Source organism: Balearica regulorum, chromosome 15, assembly GCF_011004875.1.
Source record: "Balearica regulorum gibbericeps isolate bBalReg1 chromosome 15, bBalReg1.pri, whole genome shotgun sequence".
In the NCBI taxonomy this organism is placed as follows: Eukaryota; Metazoa; Chordata; class Aves; order Gruiformes; family Gruidae; genus Balearica; species Balearica regulorum.
Window position 1 is genome coordinate 2,710,300 of NC_046198.1, and position 13,725 is coordinate 2,724,024.

Genomic DNA, 13,725 nt, shown 5'->3' on the forward strand with positions numbered 1-13,725 from the left:
TGGGCACGTTGCATCTCCCGGGGAGATTTCACTGCAGAAAATAGACCCATCGGTCCTGCCAAAATAACCGAGGGCACCAATTCTTTGCTTAAAATTTAAGGGTTTCCAGTTAAAATTGTTTGAATTGAGCATGGGTTAAAATTCAGTTGCTTTGCTGGAAGCGAAGCAGCATGGTGCCTGAGGAGCTCGGTCATTTGTGCAAGTTGTAGTTAATTTTTTTTTTCTACAAGCTTTCCATACGGGCAACGCTATGACAGTGTTTCTTTTGGCGATATCAAATTACAAACCAAGATATAATTGTGAAAAAAAGAAATGTTATGTGTAAAGGAGCCGTCGTACCGCTCAGTAGTAGTGCTTTGTGTTTGGTAGTAAAATGCTTATCTTGATGTTTTGGAAGCAAAGTAATAGGAATGTCAGCCACGGTGTGCTCTGTGTGTGCTGCTGAACTCTTCCTTCTGCCTCTTGACATCGAGGAGTGATTTTGGTTCTTGCCGCGTCCGTACCAAGTGTTGAGAAAGAAATCCTGTTTTCAACACAAAACATGCATCCAAAAGGCAAAGCCAGCGTACGAGCCCTCGCCGCACCTCTGGTGATTTTATACCTACTGACCTTTGGCCACAACTAACTATTCATTTCGAGGAAATCATTGTTGATCACAACTCCAAGTTAACATTCAGTATAAGGTGTCTAAGCCTGAACTGAATGTAGTGGGAAACATGGCATCCATTTTCCTGTTCAAGCCCAGGTAGTAAGAAGTATGAAATAAAAAGGCAATGCTCTTTCTTTTGACAGATAAGCTGGGTGAAAACTTGACCTATGTAACTGCTCGCCTTGAAATTTCAGCACTTCCATTAATTTCCCTCCGAGCAGCACTGCGCTCACTGTGACCCACAGCATTACAAATGCAACAAGCTTTAGCTGCAGTTCCTCAAGTTTTGTACGTGAAGAGGAGCGACTATAAATGACAGTTCTGTGCTCGCGAACACAGGGTATGTATTTATCTATTTACAATTTGTGTATTTCTGCATATGAGTATTTATATAGCTTAGCATTCTCAAAAAGAATTAATACGCAATGTGATGCTGTATGCTTTCTCTTTGGGGGTGTTTTTTCCGGAGTAGTTATTCGGTAAGCTGCAGTCAGAGCCGAGGCCCTGCTCCAGCATTTTACGCTCCCCGGGACGGGGCCCGGGCTCGGCTGAGGCCCCGACGCGCTGCAAGGCCGCGGGAGGAGCCGGGCCCGCCGCCGCTTCCCCTGGAGCACGGCCGCCCCCGGTGGCCGCCGGACCGCCCGCCTCAGGCCGGGTTCGCCTGAGGAGGCGCCGCCCAGCGCCGCTGCCTGCCCGGGGGGAGGCTCCAGGCCGCTCTCCCGGGACGAGGAGCGGGAAGTGCCCCCGGCCGCCTCCGTCCCCCGCCGACCAGGCGACGGCCGGGCCCTGCCGCGGGGGCAACGCCGCTGGGGACCGGGGGGGGGGGTGGGGGTCACCATAGCAACCAGTGGCGGGAAGTCCGCGCGCCTGCGCAGGGAGGGTGCGGCCCTCGCCGTGCGCGCATGCGCGAAGCCTGCCGGCGGGACGCTGACAGGAGCCTCGCGCATGCGCACCGTGCCCGTTGCGGGGTGAGGGAGACGGTTGGCGCCCCGCGCATGCGCTCCGGCTGGGCACTGGGGCTCCCGGCGGGGCGTGAGGAGCGGCGGGAGCCCGTGCCGCGGCGGAGAGGTCAGCGGCGGGCCGGGGCGGCGGGCCGAGCGGGCGGGGCAGCCCCTCTCACGCCAGCGGCCCTGCGAGCCGCGCCGCCGTGGCGGCGGCGGGCTGGCGGCGTGACGTCATGACGCTGGCGCCATCAGCGCGGCGCGGCGCCACCTGCTGGCGGGGAGGCGGTGGCGTCGAATGCTGGGGCTGGCGTCACCCCTCGGGGTGCGACGTAATCTGCATGAGGATGTGACCTCGGTGGTGGGAAGTGACGCCCCTGCGGAGCGGGAGGAGGGTCCCTCGTGTGGGACAGGGTGCGGCTCAGGCGCGAGCCGTGAGGCCTGGTGGCCGCGGGCCTCCCTGGCCCTGCCGGGGCGCGGAGCCTGAGGGGAGCCCGGGCCTTCGCCCTCCGGCCGGGAGCAGGAACCGTGGGGCACCTCTGAGCGTGGCCTTGAAGTGCTGATGCGTTATGGGACCTCAGGTTGGGTTCAGAGGGGTAGCTCGTTGCTGCGCTGTAGCTGTTTGGTAGGGTTACGCTCCATCCTTGAGGTTAACATGGCATCAAAAGTGAAAATTCAGTGATGAAGCAAAGGCAAGGTTGTTCAACGGAAGGCCTTATTACAAGGGCATCAGAGTTTACGCATGCATTGACTGCTGGGAGGACTGCTAGGATTTGGCAGTTGGACGTGATGATCTTAGAGGTCTTTTCCAGCCTTAAAAATTCTATGATTCTATGATTCATTAAAAACTTCAACACGTTCAGTCTCAAAGGAAACTTCTTTCAAGCAGTGTTATCAGGGTAAAGCAAATTTGAGGAGTCTGTCAGGTGCTTCATGAAGCAGTGTGGAATTTTATCTTTCTCTTCCAGGCTCAGGGGCACGAGGAGCAGCATATGGGCCTGCCCTGAGGGGAAACAGTGGGTATTGGCTGTTTTACTGGCAGCACTTTGTCCCTGATCCTGCAGATAGACAGGTGCTTCTTTTAGCCATGCTGTTTTTTAAATAAAACTGAAATTATGCATTTGCTGGGCAAGAACATAGATTATTCGTACTAAATTGTTTGACTCTAGTAAAGCCCGTTGACTGATGCTCAGTCTGTTGGCTCCTGTATAAACTTAAAAATCACAGGCTGGGTACAGTGACTGTTTTAACTACAAAAAAAGACCCTTGTGTGGTTAGCTTTCATATCCTATTCTTCATCTCCCTCCTGGTCCCTCCTCTCCTTTGATTTTGCTGTTTGGATTAAAACAGTTTTCTGGATAACCAGAAGTCATTTTATTGCTTTACTGGCAAGACTGGAAACAGAAAAAGAATTTTTATCATAAGCTTTACATTTGGAAGAAAATGGACCTTGAGTTCTTTTGAGCATTTGCTTTTCCCATTGGGTCAATTTTTGTTAGAATTTTTTTCCAAAGAAACTGTCAAATGGTAGAAAATAGCAATTTAAACAGGATGTTTGACACATTATTGTATGCTAGTGAAACTCAAACTATGCTCCAGGGTCCTCAGTGGAATTCAAAGCCCTTGTCCAGAGTTTCTAGAAAGAATTTTCCTGAAAGCTAAACACAGAGAAATTCACATCGTTGTCTGAGAGCTGACCTCTTGCTATTATTGTAGTCGTCCGTGGAAGATACACATTTATGCATCAATGAGATCATTGGTACGATACCAGAGTTTCCCAGAGCGCTCACATCAAGTCTATAGATAGCGATATATTTGGATATTGAGAAGGCAAAGGAACTGAGTTAATAAAAGGCGAAGATGTTTTAACAGGAAGAAATTTAAAAGTGTATTTTCAGAACAGTAAACCAAGCCTGTTTATGATGGTCGCCAGAGTATGGAGAACAGATATGATAGCACGGAAACATGATAAAGCAACATATCCCCAAAGCAGTACATTGTGTATTTTACTGTAGGTCTTATATGTGATTTTAGCTGAGAAGAGAGCAAGTTATTAGTTGTTATAAATTAAGGAAACATTAGTGTGAAAGATATATTATTAGATCAGCTGTAGAAATCCATGGTGAGTTTGGTCACTTTTTCAAAGCAAGCATCTTTCTGTTTTAGAGAATGGGGGGAAATCAAGATACTGTGTTAAATTTCACTTTATATTTTGGAGAGAAATGGCTTAAGTATTTAATATTAAACTGTTCTTACTTCTCTTTATATTCACTTTTTTCATTAATTATTCAGTTGCTTTTCTTGCCACAAACATCCGTAACATTGACTTCTCCATTCTTGAACTACAAAATGATGGAATTGTTTGACGTGGTAAAATTTATATGTATCTGAATAGTCAGACACCTGGGATAAGGTCACGTTGTGGTCAGTTTGGAAAAATGGGCTGGGTAAGGCTTTGTACTGGGTACTGAAAAGGCAGGTCGAAACAGCACCCTTCCTACGCTGTATGGTCCATGGGCAATGAATGAATCCTGATGTAGGTTCACTGTAACAGTTGCACCACTATAAAGGAGATGTAACCTTTTTACTCTTGCAGGGTACCTATTGATATGGCCACAGACTCGTATAGGGACCTGCCATTCTTCTGATGATCTGTCCGGACTCCAAACTCCTTTGTAATCATTGCTTCCCCGGTTAGATTTGCTTATCCTGTAAGTATGGCCTTGTCCCAAAACGATGACTTTGTGCTACTTTACCAAGTGGTCTGCGTCTTTCTGCCTCTGTCTGTCATCAGCACTATCTAACGGTTCCTTTCTCTGCATCATTAGCTTGAGCAGTGGTGGTTTATGTCTCTCCTAACTCATTTCCTAAGTCTGAATAATAGAAAAACAAGATAGGCAGAGAGTTAATCGCTGTGGGATGGTTCTAGAAACATATGTGCTTGGTGACTGCTGTTTGCAGTTGCATTCTGAAACCTATCTAGCTACATTTTGATAATTTTAAATGTGTTGTATTGATTTTGTATGATTTTAATTAATCATTTTGTCCCTCGATACTTCTTTAATGGTTTCCAAAAGAATTACACCTCTGTTAACGCACAGAGGTCTCGTTAAAAAGGTATTAGCTTAACATAGGAGATCTTGGTTTTCATAAAACTGTGTTGATTGTTATTAATTTTATTCTCCATCTTTATTCGTCAATTCCCATGTAAGCCATTTCTTCAACCACCTGGCGTTGATCTCAGTCTGAAAGATGGGTGTTTACTTCCCTAATTGTCATTTTTGAAAAATCACAATGACTTCTGCTTGCAAACAATCTAATTCTGTTGACAGAAATACTGTCAATACCTGCTGTTGAGTACGCTTTGGATTACTGTTAAAATAGGCTACTTTCATCAATATCATGGGATGGATATTATAAGAATATTTAGTTCTGCATATTCTCAGTATTAACAGTTTTACAATTTTTTTAATGATGATCTAGCAGCCTTAGTAGGTTTTTCTTTTTTGGTTTTGATGTACACCAAAAGTTCTTTTTGAAAGTCCTTACCTTTTCTGACCAGAAAACTAATTTTACGGAATTCTACCCCCTTCTCATTTTAATACAATTCCTTGTTTATGTGCAGTGCCGTCCAATTCCCTTATCATGATGTTGGTTTACATATTTGTTTTTATTATTACTCTAATTACTTCTCTTTCTCTGAAAACCAAATTAAGTTTTAATAAGTATTATTCTCTTTATTGATTTTTGGGGCCTCTAGTGAAATGTTTTTATTCAGTCCTTAATTCTCAATTGTATTGTTCTGTTTAAATTATTAATTTTTGTTGTTTTCAGTCAAATCAAGTAAGCATTTTTGAAACACCAGCTGCATATATTTCTGATTTGTATGCTACTGTGTTTGCATACAAGCCATGAGCATTTGCACCTGAACAACCGTTAGTTTTTATTTTTATGTTCACTTCCCCTTTATCCTTCCAGAGAAGGTATAAAGTAAGAGTTACCTATTTTGGTGAAGTGCTTTATAAAGTAAGGTTAGTATCTCAGCATTTGAAAGGTAAAGGAACATTTTGTCATGTAAGTAGTGATTTAAAATTCATGTCTGGAATGTGATTGATTTTTTACAGGCTATGAAATGCTTCACCATATGTACAAGGTACTAGCAGGGGGAGGTGTAGTCTTTAAAAGAAATGTGAGCGTGGTACTCTGACAGGATATTAGGTGATAGAAGTGGGTAGCATCAGGTAGATATTGATACTGTCATTGCTATGATTGCTCGTTAGAATTGATTATGATTTTCCTAGCTATCGTTTCCTTGCTGATATAGACTTGAGCTAATTTGTCATTTCCTATTTTCCACTTCTGGTTTTGTTATCCTTTTCTGGCACAGGAAGGCTCGGATGGTACCTGGCTTTGAATTCCCATTCTGCACTTACATTTGTTCTCTCCTCACAGAACAAGTGCTGCTGTCCTCAGCGTTAATATATTTGTCCTTCCACAAACACAGAGACCCTGCACTGTACAGATCTAGTGTTGTGTCTTTGTAGAGTAGTGACTGTGGTAAAGGTATTGGTTAGTGCAGGAACCTGGACAGAATAGGCTATAGCGAAGAGAGTCTCTAAAGGTATGGAGGATAATATGCTTTTTCAGAAGTTATGCTGTGGACATGTAGGTTCTTCTCCGTCAGGAATGTGTAGGAGTATTTTTTTGTTATACAGTTTGGTCTGGAAGAATCCTTAGGGACCAACTTCTGGTGTGATTTCCAGAACAAACACTACAGACATTCTTTCCCTTTGCAGTATTTGGACTGGCATGATTGAAAGCTTTGCTACCAACCTTCAGATCTTCAGACCTTCAAAAAAGGAGAAGGGGAGAGGGGTGATAAAACTTTCAGTGCCAACGCAACAGCGTGCATCCCATCATCCTATCCACTGTCAACGCACTGTCATTAGCAGCCTAGGTTCATACAGGCCGTGGCAGTTAACTCATTTCTGAAGACTGAGGTGTATCAGTCACTTTGATCCCATTCTTTGACTTTCCCTTAAGTTCTGACCAGCCTTACAGGACTGTCAGGACCACTCCTATGTTGATCTTGCTGGTGGAGGAAGTGGGAGAAGATGCTCCTGCAGAGAAAGGTGCCACCCTTCCTGCAGCAACCCACTCTGCCTGGCACACAGAGCACAGCCTCGCTCCGTGTTTCCTGTCTAGTGGAGACAGGTGCTGCAGAGTCAGCACCATGTCTTCCTACACCCGGTTAGGAATGCAGCTGCCTGTTAGGCTGTTTCACTGGTGGAGATGGGGGGAGAGGATCTGTCTGAAAAATGGGGTGATTTGTACTTTCACCACAAGGAAAGAGCATGTAGGAAAAAAAATTCAGGTTACGTTTTGCCTTGCTTTCTAGCGTTAAATAATCCCACTTCCCCTTCTTGTGAAACTCAGGAAATTGCTCCCAAGGTAACGTGGCACTTTCCTTTTTTAAGGTATAGAGTCAGGCTTTCTGACTCTGAGATGAGTAATTGAGGAGGATATATACTGAGGCACCACTGCGGGGGGTTGGGAGGGGAAAAGGTATCTACTGGGTACAAGTTGTTGAGGTCTACCTAGCATTGATCTATGCTTTCTAGCCACAATGATGACATATTCTTGGAGACTGAAATGACAGGAGAATTGTTGCTGGAACAAATAAACAGTTTAAAGCGAGCAGGCCCAGATGTTGTATGTTTGAGAGCTCAGAAGAGATAGTGTCAAGTGGTTGGACTGTTGGAAGAAATACTCTTTCAATTGTTAAAAGAGAATCTGCTCTGAAAGGTGAGAGGGTAGCAGATGTTTTACCTGTTTTGGTTTTTTTTCTTTTTTAGAAGGATTCTGTGATTGAACTAATTACAAGGCAGTAAGTCTTTTACGTGTACCTATTAAATGGGTTGAAATGATCATCAAGTTCTTTGCAGATACCTGTCATTGTATATTTTTAACCACCTGATAGCATGGGAGCCTGGTTTCTCTAGTAGACTGTCTCACAGTACTGTAATGGAGTGGTTTGAATTTGTCAACAAATTAGGAAATAAAGAGCAGATTAATGTAGCTTGCTCAGAAATCCTTTGAAAAGGGGAAAGAGAGAGAATCATCATGAATGGTAAACCATCTGAGAGAGGAAACTCTCTGGAAGGTAACAAAGAGGATCCAAGGGTTTGTTCTGAATCTGCCTCGGCGTGTGCCTGGTGGCCCCACTGGGCAGTGACGCGGCTTTTTCAGCTCAGTCCAGATCAGAGGTGATTCCAGCAGGCTCCAAGCTGCAGATAGCTCATGAATTTCAATGTAGAGGAGTGTAAAGTAGAGTATGGAGGTGGGAAAAGAGACAAATCATATGGAACACCTCAACTATACCAGATACTGAAAGAGCCCTAGGCATCTCTGTTCAGGTAAAACCTTTGCTCAACAAGCAGGTGTTTTCAAAACAAAGCAAAGAATCTGTGAGGCCTGGATAGGGAAGGAACGTGGACAATGTAAAACTTCTTCATCAGCAGTCTGCTGTCTGCAGTACTGGTCAACGTGTCTCAGAAAAAGCAAAGGAGAGTGAAGGAGGTTCAGGGAATACTGATGGAGATGGTCAGGGGCCAGGAAAGATTCTCCTAGGAAAAGAGAAAAGACTATGACTCTTATTTTAGAGCACAGACACTGGAGGATGTGATACATATAATTTAATAAAATACTGAGTGGTCTGAAGAGAGCGGATTTGGAGCTTCTGTCCTCCTTGTCTCAACAGAAAACAGTCACTGAAGTACAAAGGAAGCAAACAGAACTGATGGAAAGGGATACTTTCTCCTGGATTTTTTCAGTTAAACCAGGGAACTCAATTCAATAGAGTTTAGCCTGTGACCCTAAAAATGGCAGCATCAGAAAGGTTAGGGTGTTACATGGCTAGAGGGTTATGATAGTAATATTAATGGATATAAGAATTAACTGTTGCAATTTTGGTTTCAAGAAAGATACCAGGAAACAAAATTAGTCCCAAATGGAAAAGGCAAGGACAGACTGTAGGATCATAAGATAACTTGGGCTGGAAGTGACCTCATGACGTCTCTAGTCCAATGTCCTGCCCAAAGCAGGGTCAGCTGTGGGGTCAGAGCAGTTTTCTCAGGGCTTTATCCAGTCTGTCTGACCTGTTTTGCCCTCTGAAGGGTTCTGGGCTTTTTCTGCAGCGCCGTGCAGTGCTGCTCGCTGCTGGGCTGAGCAGGCCCTGAGCAATGTGTCTAACTCACCTACATATTTTAAGTACACAGATCAATGGAAGTGGCAGAACTTAGCACCATTAGAGCATATGCTATTGCTGTCTTCCTCCCCCTGCAGCTTGGAACTTGAGCAAAAAAAAAAAAAAAAAGCAGTCAGTACAAAAGACACTAAATCTAAACTTTTCCTTCCATTTTCCAGGTTCCATCTTTTGTTCTGCTTTGTACCGTTTTGCCGATCCACATTTACTTGAAGGGCGCAGCTGGGCTATAGATTTGGCATCTAACTGGATAGGTAAGTGCTGCTGTTTATTTTATTTGACCAGCTCTGTGATTTGTTGAGTCCTAAAATCTTCCAAAATGAATTGAATACTATACTGAAAGAAATTATTTTCAAAGCCATTACTTTTCGAACTCTACAAACTCTCGCCAAAACTGGCTGTTAGGTACACCAATAGCAGCAGCATCAGAAATGCTGCGATGTTGAACAGAGCAGGAGCCTGTAAATACAAGTCTGGAAAGGGAGGAGTAAGATACATTCTTATTTAGTTTTGCATCGTTTGTATGTCTGACTTGGTCTACCTGGGGCACTGAACATTGATTGCAAACACAAAAGTGCTGATCTGTTTCAAAATTTAATATCAGGAACTCACTATGAATAATACAACAGAACAAATGTGTCTGTGAGAGGTAAAGCCATGGAGGATGTGAGATTCTGGTTTTCTCCATATGCTGTCTCCTGCTTAGAAGAAAATGGTCAATTTACAGTGATAACTACACCAAGATTCTGTCCAGGAAAATTAAATTTATGAACTGGCTACATAAAACTTCAGTTTCTCTCTAACAGGAAATGACTCCAAGATTCACAGCAAAATCCTCTGCTGATTTGGGAGCCTGCGTTTAAAATAAATAAATCCATTAACATCTGTAATTGCTTATAGGAAAGGCTGACCCATGAAAGTGTGTAACCAGCATTCCTTAGCCTCGCATGTCTGCAGCCAAGCCATTTGAGAAAACAATCTCGCATGTGTTTTTCCTGCTTTTTGAGTCTTTCTGTGCCCAGAGCTTTACTGGAGAAACTGAACCACAGCTGCTGCCATTCCAAGTGAAACACTCCGATTTAGGCTTGAAAGAAATAGGTTTTGGGAGCAATATAAAACCTCTGGTAAAATAGCCAGAACCATAGTGAACTTAGGAGTAGGAAGAAGAGGACAATCAAAATGTCTAAGAATAGAGATCTAGTTTTAATGTTGCCTGGGGGTTGATGGCATTTCCATCTGGACATTGTACCTAGTGCTATTGCAAGTAATCCCTAGCTAGTACTGCTGTTCTTACTGTAGCTGGAAAGATTAAGAAACTCATTCAAAAATACTGTTTGTTCAGTCTGTTTACCTTGCGTATTTGACAGCAGTTTGTGAAACATGGTCAGTGCTATGGTTTATTGAGTACTCGGAGGAAAAGTTCAGTATTAGCAGGAGACCTAATCCTGAATGTGAGCAGCCTTGGAGGTAAGAGGAGCGAAAGGATGAACATGTTTGGTAGAGTTGTTCTCAGACGTGTCCCAGAAATGCTTCTGAAATACCAGAAACTGCCTTTATTTACTTCTCAAACTGAGGTCGTGCTCTCCTCTTTAAAGCTACTGTGTCACAAACCAGAATTTTACACTCTAGAATAGCTGCTTGATCTGAAGGATGTCTTTTTTTTTTTTTTTTCCCCTTCCCTGCTGCATTCCCTGGTCTTGTGTTAAATAAATGTAAGTATAAGTGCGTATAAAAATGGACTGTCCCAAAACCTGAGCTCCAGGACAAAAGCCTACGCAGTATCAGACATCTGTTTTGAAAGCTTTCCTCTTCTTTCCTAATGTGGCTTGTGCATGTCTGTAGTACAGTTATAGTGATAGTGGTTTGGGTCAACACATGCTTTTTATAATCTTACTATTTTATACAAATTCTCTCCTCCTTCAAAAGTCTACCCCAGCCCTGTCCCACAGTGCATCTGCAAAAACCATCCTACATAATCACCTTTTTTTATTTCTTTATTTAAGGGCTTTAGTAAGTGTACTTCCGAAGCCTTATAGCATATCACGAAGCTCCTATACGTGCTCTGTACAAACTGAGGTGCTTAACTTATGGTCTAGAGACCTCTGAAGAACCAACTTGTCGATGCATTATGTGTGAAAACAAGCGTAGTCTCTGGAGAGAGAATGCGGTCTACTAAATGGCTGGGAATTAAGTGTGGAAGAATGAACTATCAGAACAGTGAAGAAGTGCCCACGGGGTTGACCTCATTGAAGTCTGGAGAGTGGAGACCTCTGACGTGGTGGAAGGGACTTGGTGAAAATTGCAGGTCATGGATGCAAACCTGAACTGATTCTGGTATCTTCCCCTGCCCTCCCGTCCTCACTGTGTCATTAGGCCACAGTGTTACTGGAACCTGCAGGCCAATGGATGAACAGGACAATGATTTTAAAGAGTTGTGGGCAAATCTTTTGGGTAGAGCGAAGAAAAAAGCAGGGGATGTTGAGGCAGCGAAGAGGACTCAGAACAGGTCAAAGAGCACAGCAGCAAGAAGCAAATTAAGAAGAGGCAAAGCTGCTGCTAAGAGCCAAAACCATCATCACTCACCAGTAGCGAAGGAAACAAACGTGCCTCAAGATTTGGGTCCAAAGGAGCAAACATTGGTGCACAAAGAAGATGGTGGTGCTGTCCTCTGTAGTAGTGGTGAGACTGCACAAGGGGATGGAAAGAGAAACCTTTTCCCTGCCAGCCAGCTGAGTACAGTGGCCAGTGAGTGTAGCCAGAGGACCTTGACAGGTGAGTGAACTGAAATCTTTCAAACAGAAAATAGGCTAGGACTGAAAACACTCTGTAGTTCAGTGGAGCTCTTCAGAAATCCACCTGGAGGGGACATACTGCAGCACTGGTCAAAGCAGACTTGCATCTTGTGTTTCCATCTACACTTACCCACTTAGGCTTATCCAGGCGTTTAACCTATGAGTGCGTTCTGTGCTACAGGCGGGGAGAAGATGTCCTTCAGTAAGGTGAAGCATTGGTACAAAGTGATGTGTTAGGGAGTCATTATTCACTGTTTCTTGCAAAATCAGAATGGAGAAAAACACCCTCAAATCATCTAGAAGCAAGCTTAGAATATATTGAGGTACTTTTTCACCCAGCGCATCATTGTGTGGTGAATTATATTGCCACTAGATGTTGTCAAGGCCAAAAATATGAACAAGTTAAGAAAGGCATTGGATTAATTCATAAAGGATTAGTCCTTCAGTGGTTATTAAACCTGATGGCCAGAATGCAGTCACCAGTGCAGGAAGTCCTTAAACTGATAAATAAGGTCAGCAAAGAAAAGGATTATTTTGTACCTGTCCTGTCCTGATCACCCTTTCTGAAGTGTGTGTTGCTGACTGCACTCAGAGACAAGAGAATGGGCTGGCGAGATCTGTGGTCCCATCTTGCACGCTGCCCATATCGACAGGATGCCTCAGGCAGAGCAGTGGTGTGCTGAGGTGTTAGTCTGGCATTGCCTCTGCCTCCTGCTTGTTACCACCTCTCTTTGGGAACTCCAGGTTCGGCTCAGAGCCTGAAAGTTTGAGCCACAGATAGGGTTTGGAGATCAGGGCGAAGAACAGCAGGAACCACAGGATGTTCTGTGGTGGGAACGCTGGGGAGAGTGGGGCTGTAGGGCTGCCTTGCTGCTTGTTCTCGCTAGTCACCTTCAGGCAAGGCCTTCCTTAATATTCCTTCCTCTGAAGGGGATACAGAGATATCTAAACTCCACTGTAGCACAGAAGCCTGATACTGTTACTGTGGTTATCAAGTATAAAGTCATGTAATAGCTAAACAAGTTGTTCACTTCTTCCTCTAAAAACAGCTGTTGCAAAACTGAGCCTGTCTTAGGCTGCTGTTGGGGAAGGCTTCCAAGCAGCTCAGCTTTGTGTTTAAAACTGACTGGTAAAGCTCTGGTGTTTTCTCCCACTCTAGTAAATGCCCTGAGCGGCTGTTCGCAGACTACATTATCCTTCCATCCTGCTACGCAGCCAGGGACCTGCTCTTCACCCACCTCAAAGATACCGTCGCTCGCAGGGTCGAAGATGCGAGTAGCAGAGCTGGTAGTAGAGAGAATGCAGCAGTTCAAGAGAGTGGCACCTGAGCAGCTAAAACACAGCACAGATGATAGCTTGCCAAAGTCTGTAGCTGGTGGGGACTTCCCTGACGAAAGCCAGGAGCAGAACCCACCAGAGAATGGTACGTTTCTCTTATTAGCTCTTGCACATGCAGAAGGAGTGCCGTGGGCTGGTTCAAATGGTTGCACGAGAAGCAGTCCGGATTCCTGGGCTTTGTTCCCAGCTAGCCTAGTGGTTCAGTGTGCAGTGCTGAATAAATCACTCCAGATTGCTGAGAAAACTTGCTTTCTCTATTGTTAGAGGACTATCCGTACTTTTCTCCCAGCTCTTCTCTGAGGCTGAATTAACCTTATGCTGGATTCTGGAGGGATAATTGTCTTCTTGGAAACAGGTTGATATTCCAACAGGATGAGTGAACTTTGTCATCCTTCCCTTGGGACAATGTTAGGCAGCTGTTAGGTAAATACAACTCTTAGGTAGTCCCTGTCTTTGGTAGATCAAGTACTCTACAAAAATAGTGTGTGCTATGCGGATGAATTAAATCCACAGCAATTTTACTCTGGTTTGGTTCTTTATAAGTTGAGGTCCTTTTGGTCCTGTACGGACGTGAAAATCAGCTGTGTTTTAATATGTGGCGTATAAGATCCCATGTTCTCCCCAGAAACTTTAGCCAAAACTTACCCTTCATTTGGCTCTGACCTGTGATGTACTGTGAGCAAATTGCCACCTCCTGCTGCTCAGCTAGTGCAGTCCTGTCGCATGTGAGAGATCAAAGGT

General features: G+C 44.3%; 1 protein-coding gene across 6 annotated transcripts in view; it reads left to right on the plus strand.

The window, feature by feature from the left end:
* The first annotated feature begins 1,557 nt into the window (after positions 1–1,557).
* Positions 1,558–13,725, plus strand: part of SLX4 (SLX4 structure-specific endonuclease subunit) — a 34,581-nt gene continuing 22,413 nt past the window's right edge. The window contains exons 1-6 of one of the 6 annotated variants that reach the window (XM_075767841.1): positions 1,592–1,717; positions 2,559–2,662; positions 4,187–4,301; positions 9,016–9,108; positions 10,858–11,626; positions 12,806–13,069. In XM_075767841.1, coding sequence (XP_075623956.1) covers positions 11,257–11,626; positions 12,806–13,069 — 634 coding nt within the window. In that variant the 5' untranslated portion in view covers positions 1,592–1,717; positions 2,559–2,662; positions 4,187–4,301; positions 9,016–9,108; positions 10,858–11,256. Of the gene's footprint in view, positions 1,718–2,048; positions 2,172–2,558; positions 2,663–4,186; positions 4,302–9,015; positions 9,109–10,857; positions 11,627–12,805; positions 13,070–13,725 lie in introns of those variants that run through there. The other 5 variants (XM_075767845.1, XM_075767840.1, XM_075767839.1 and 2 more) reach the window with 5 other exon arrangements.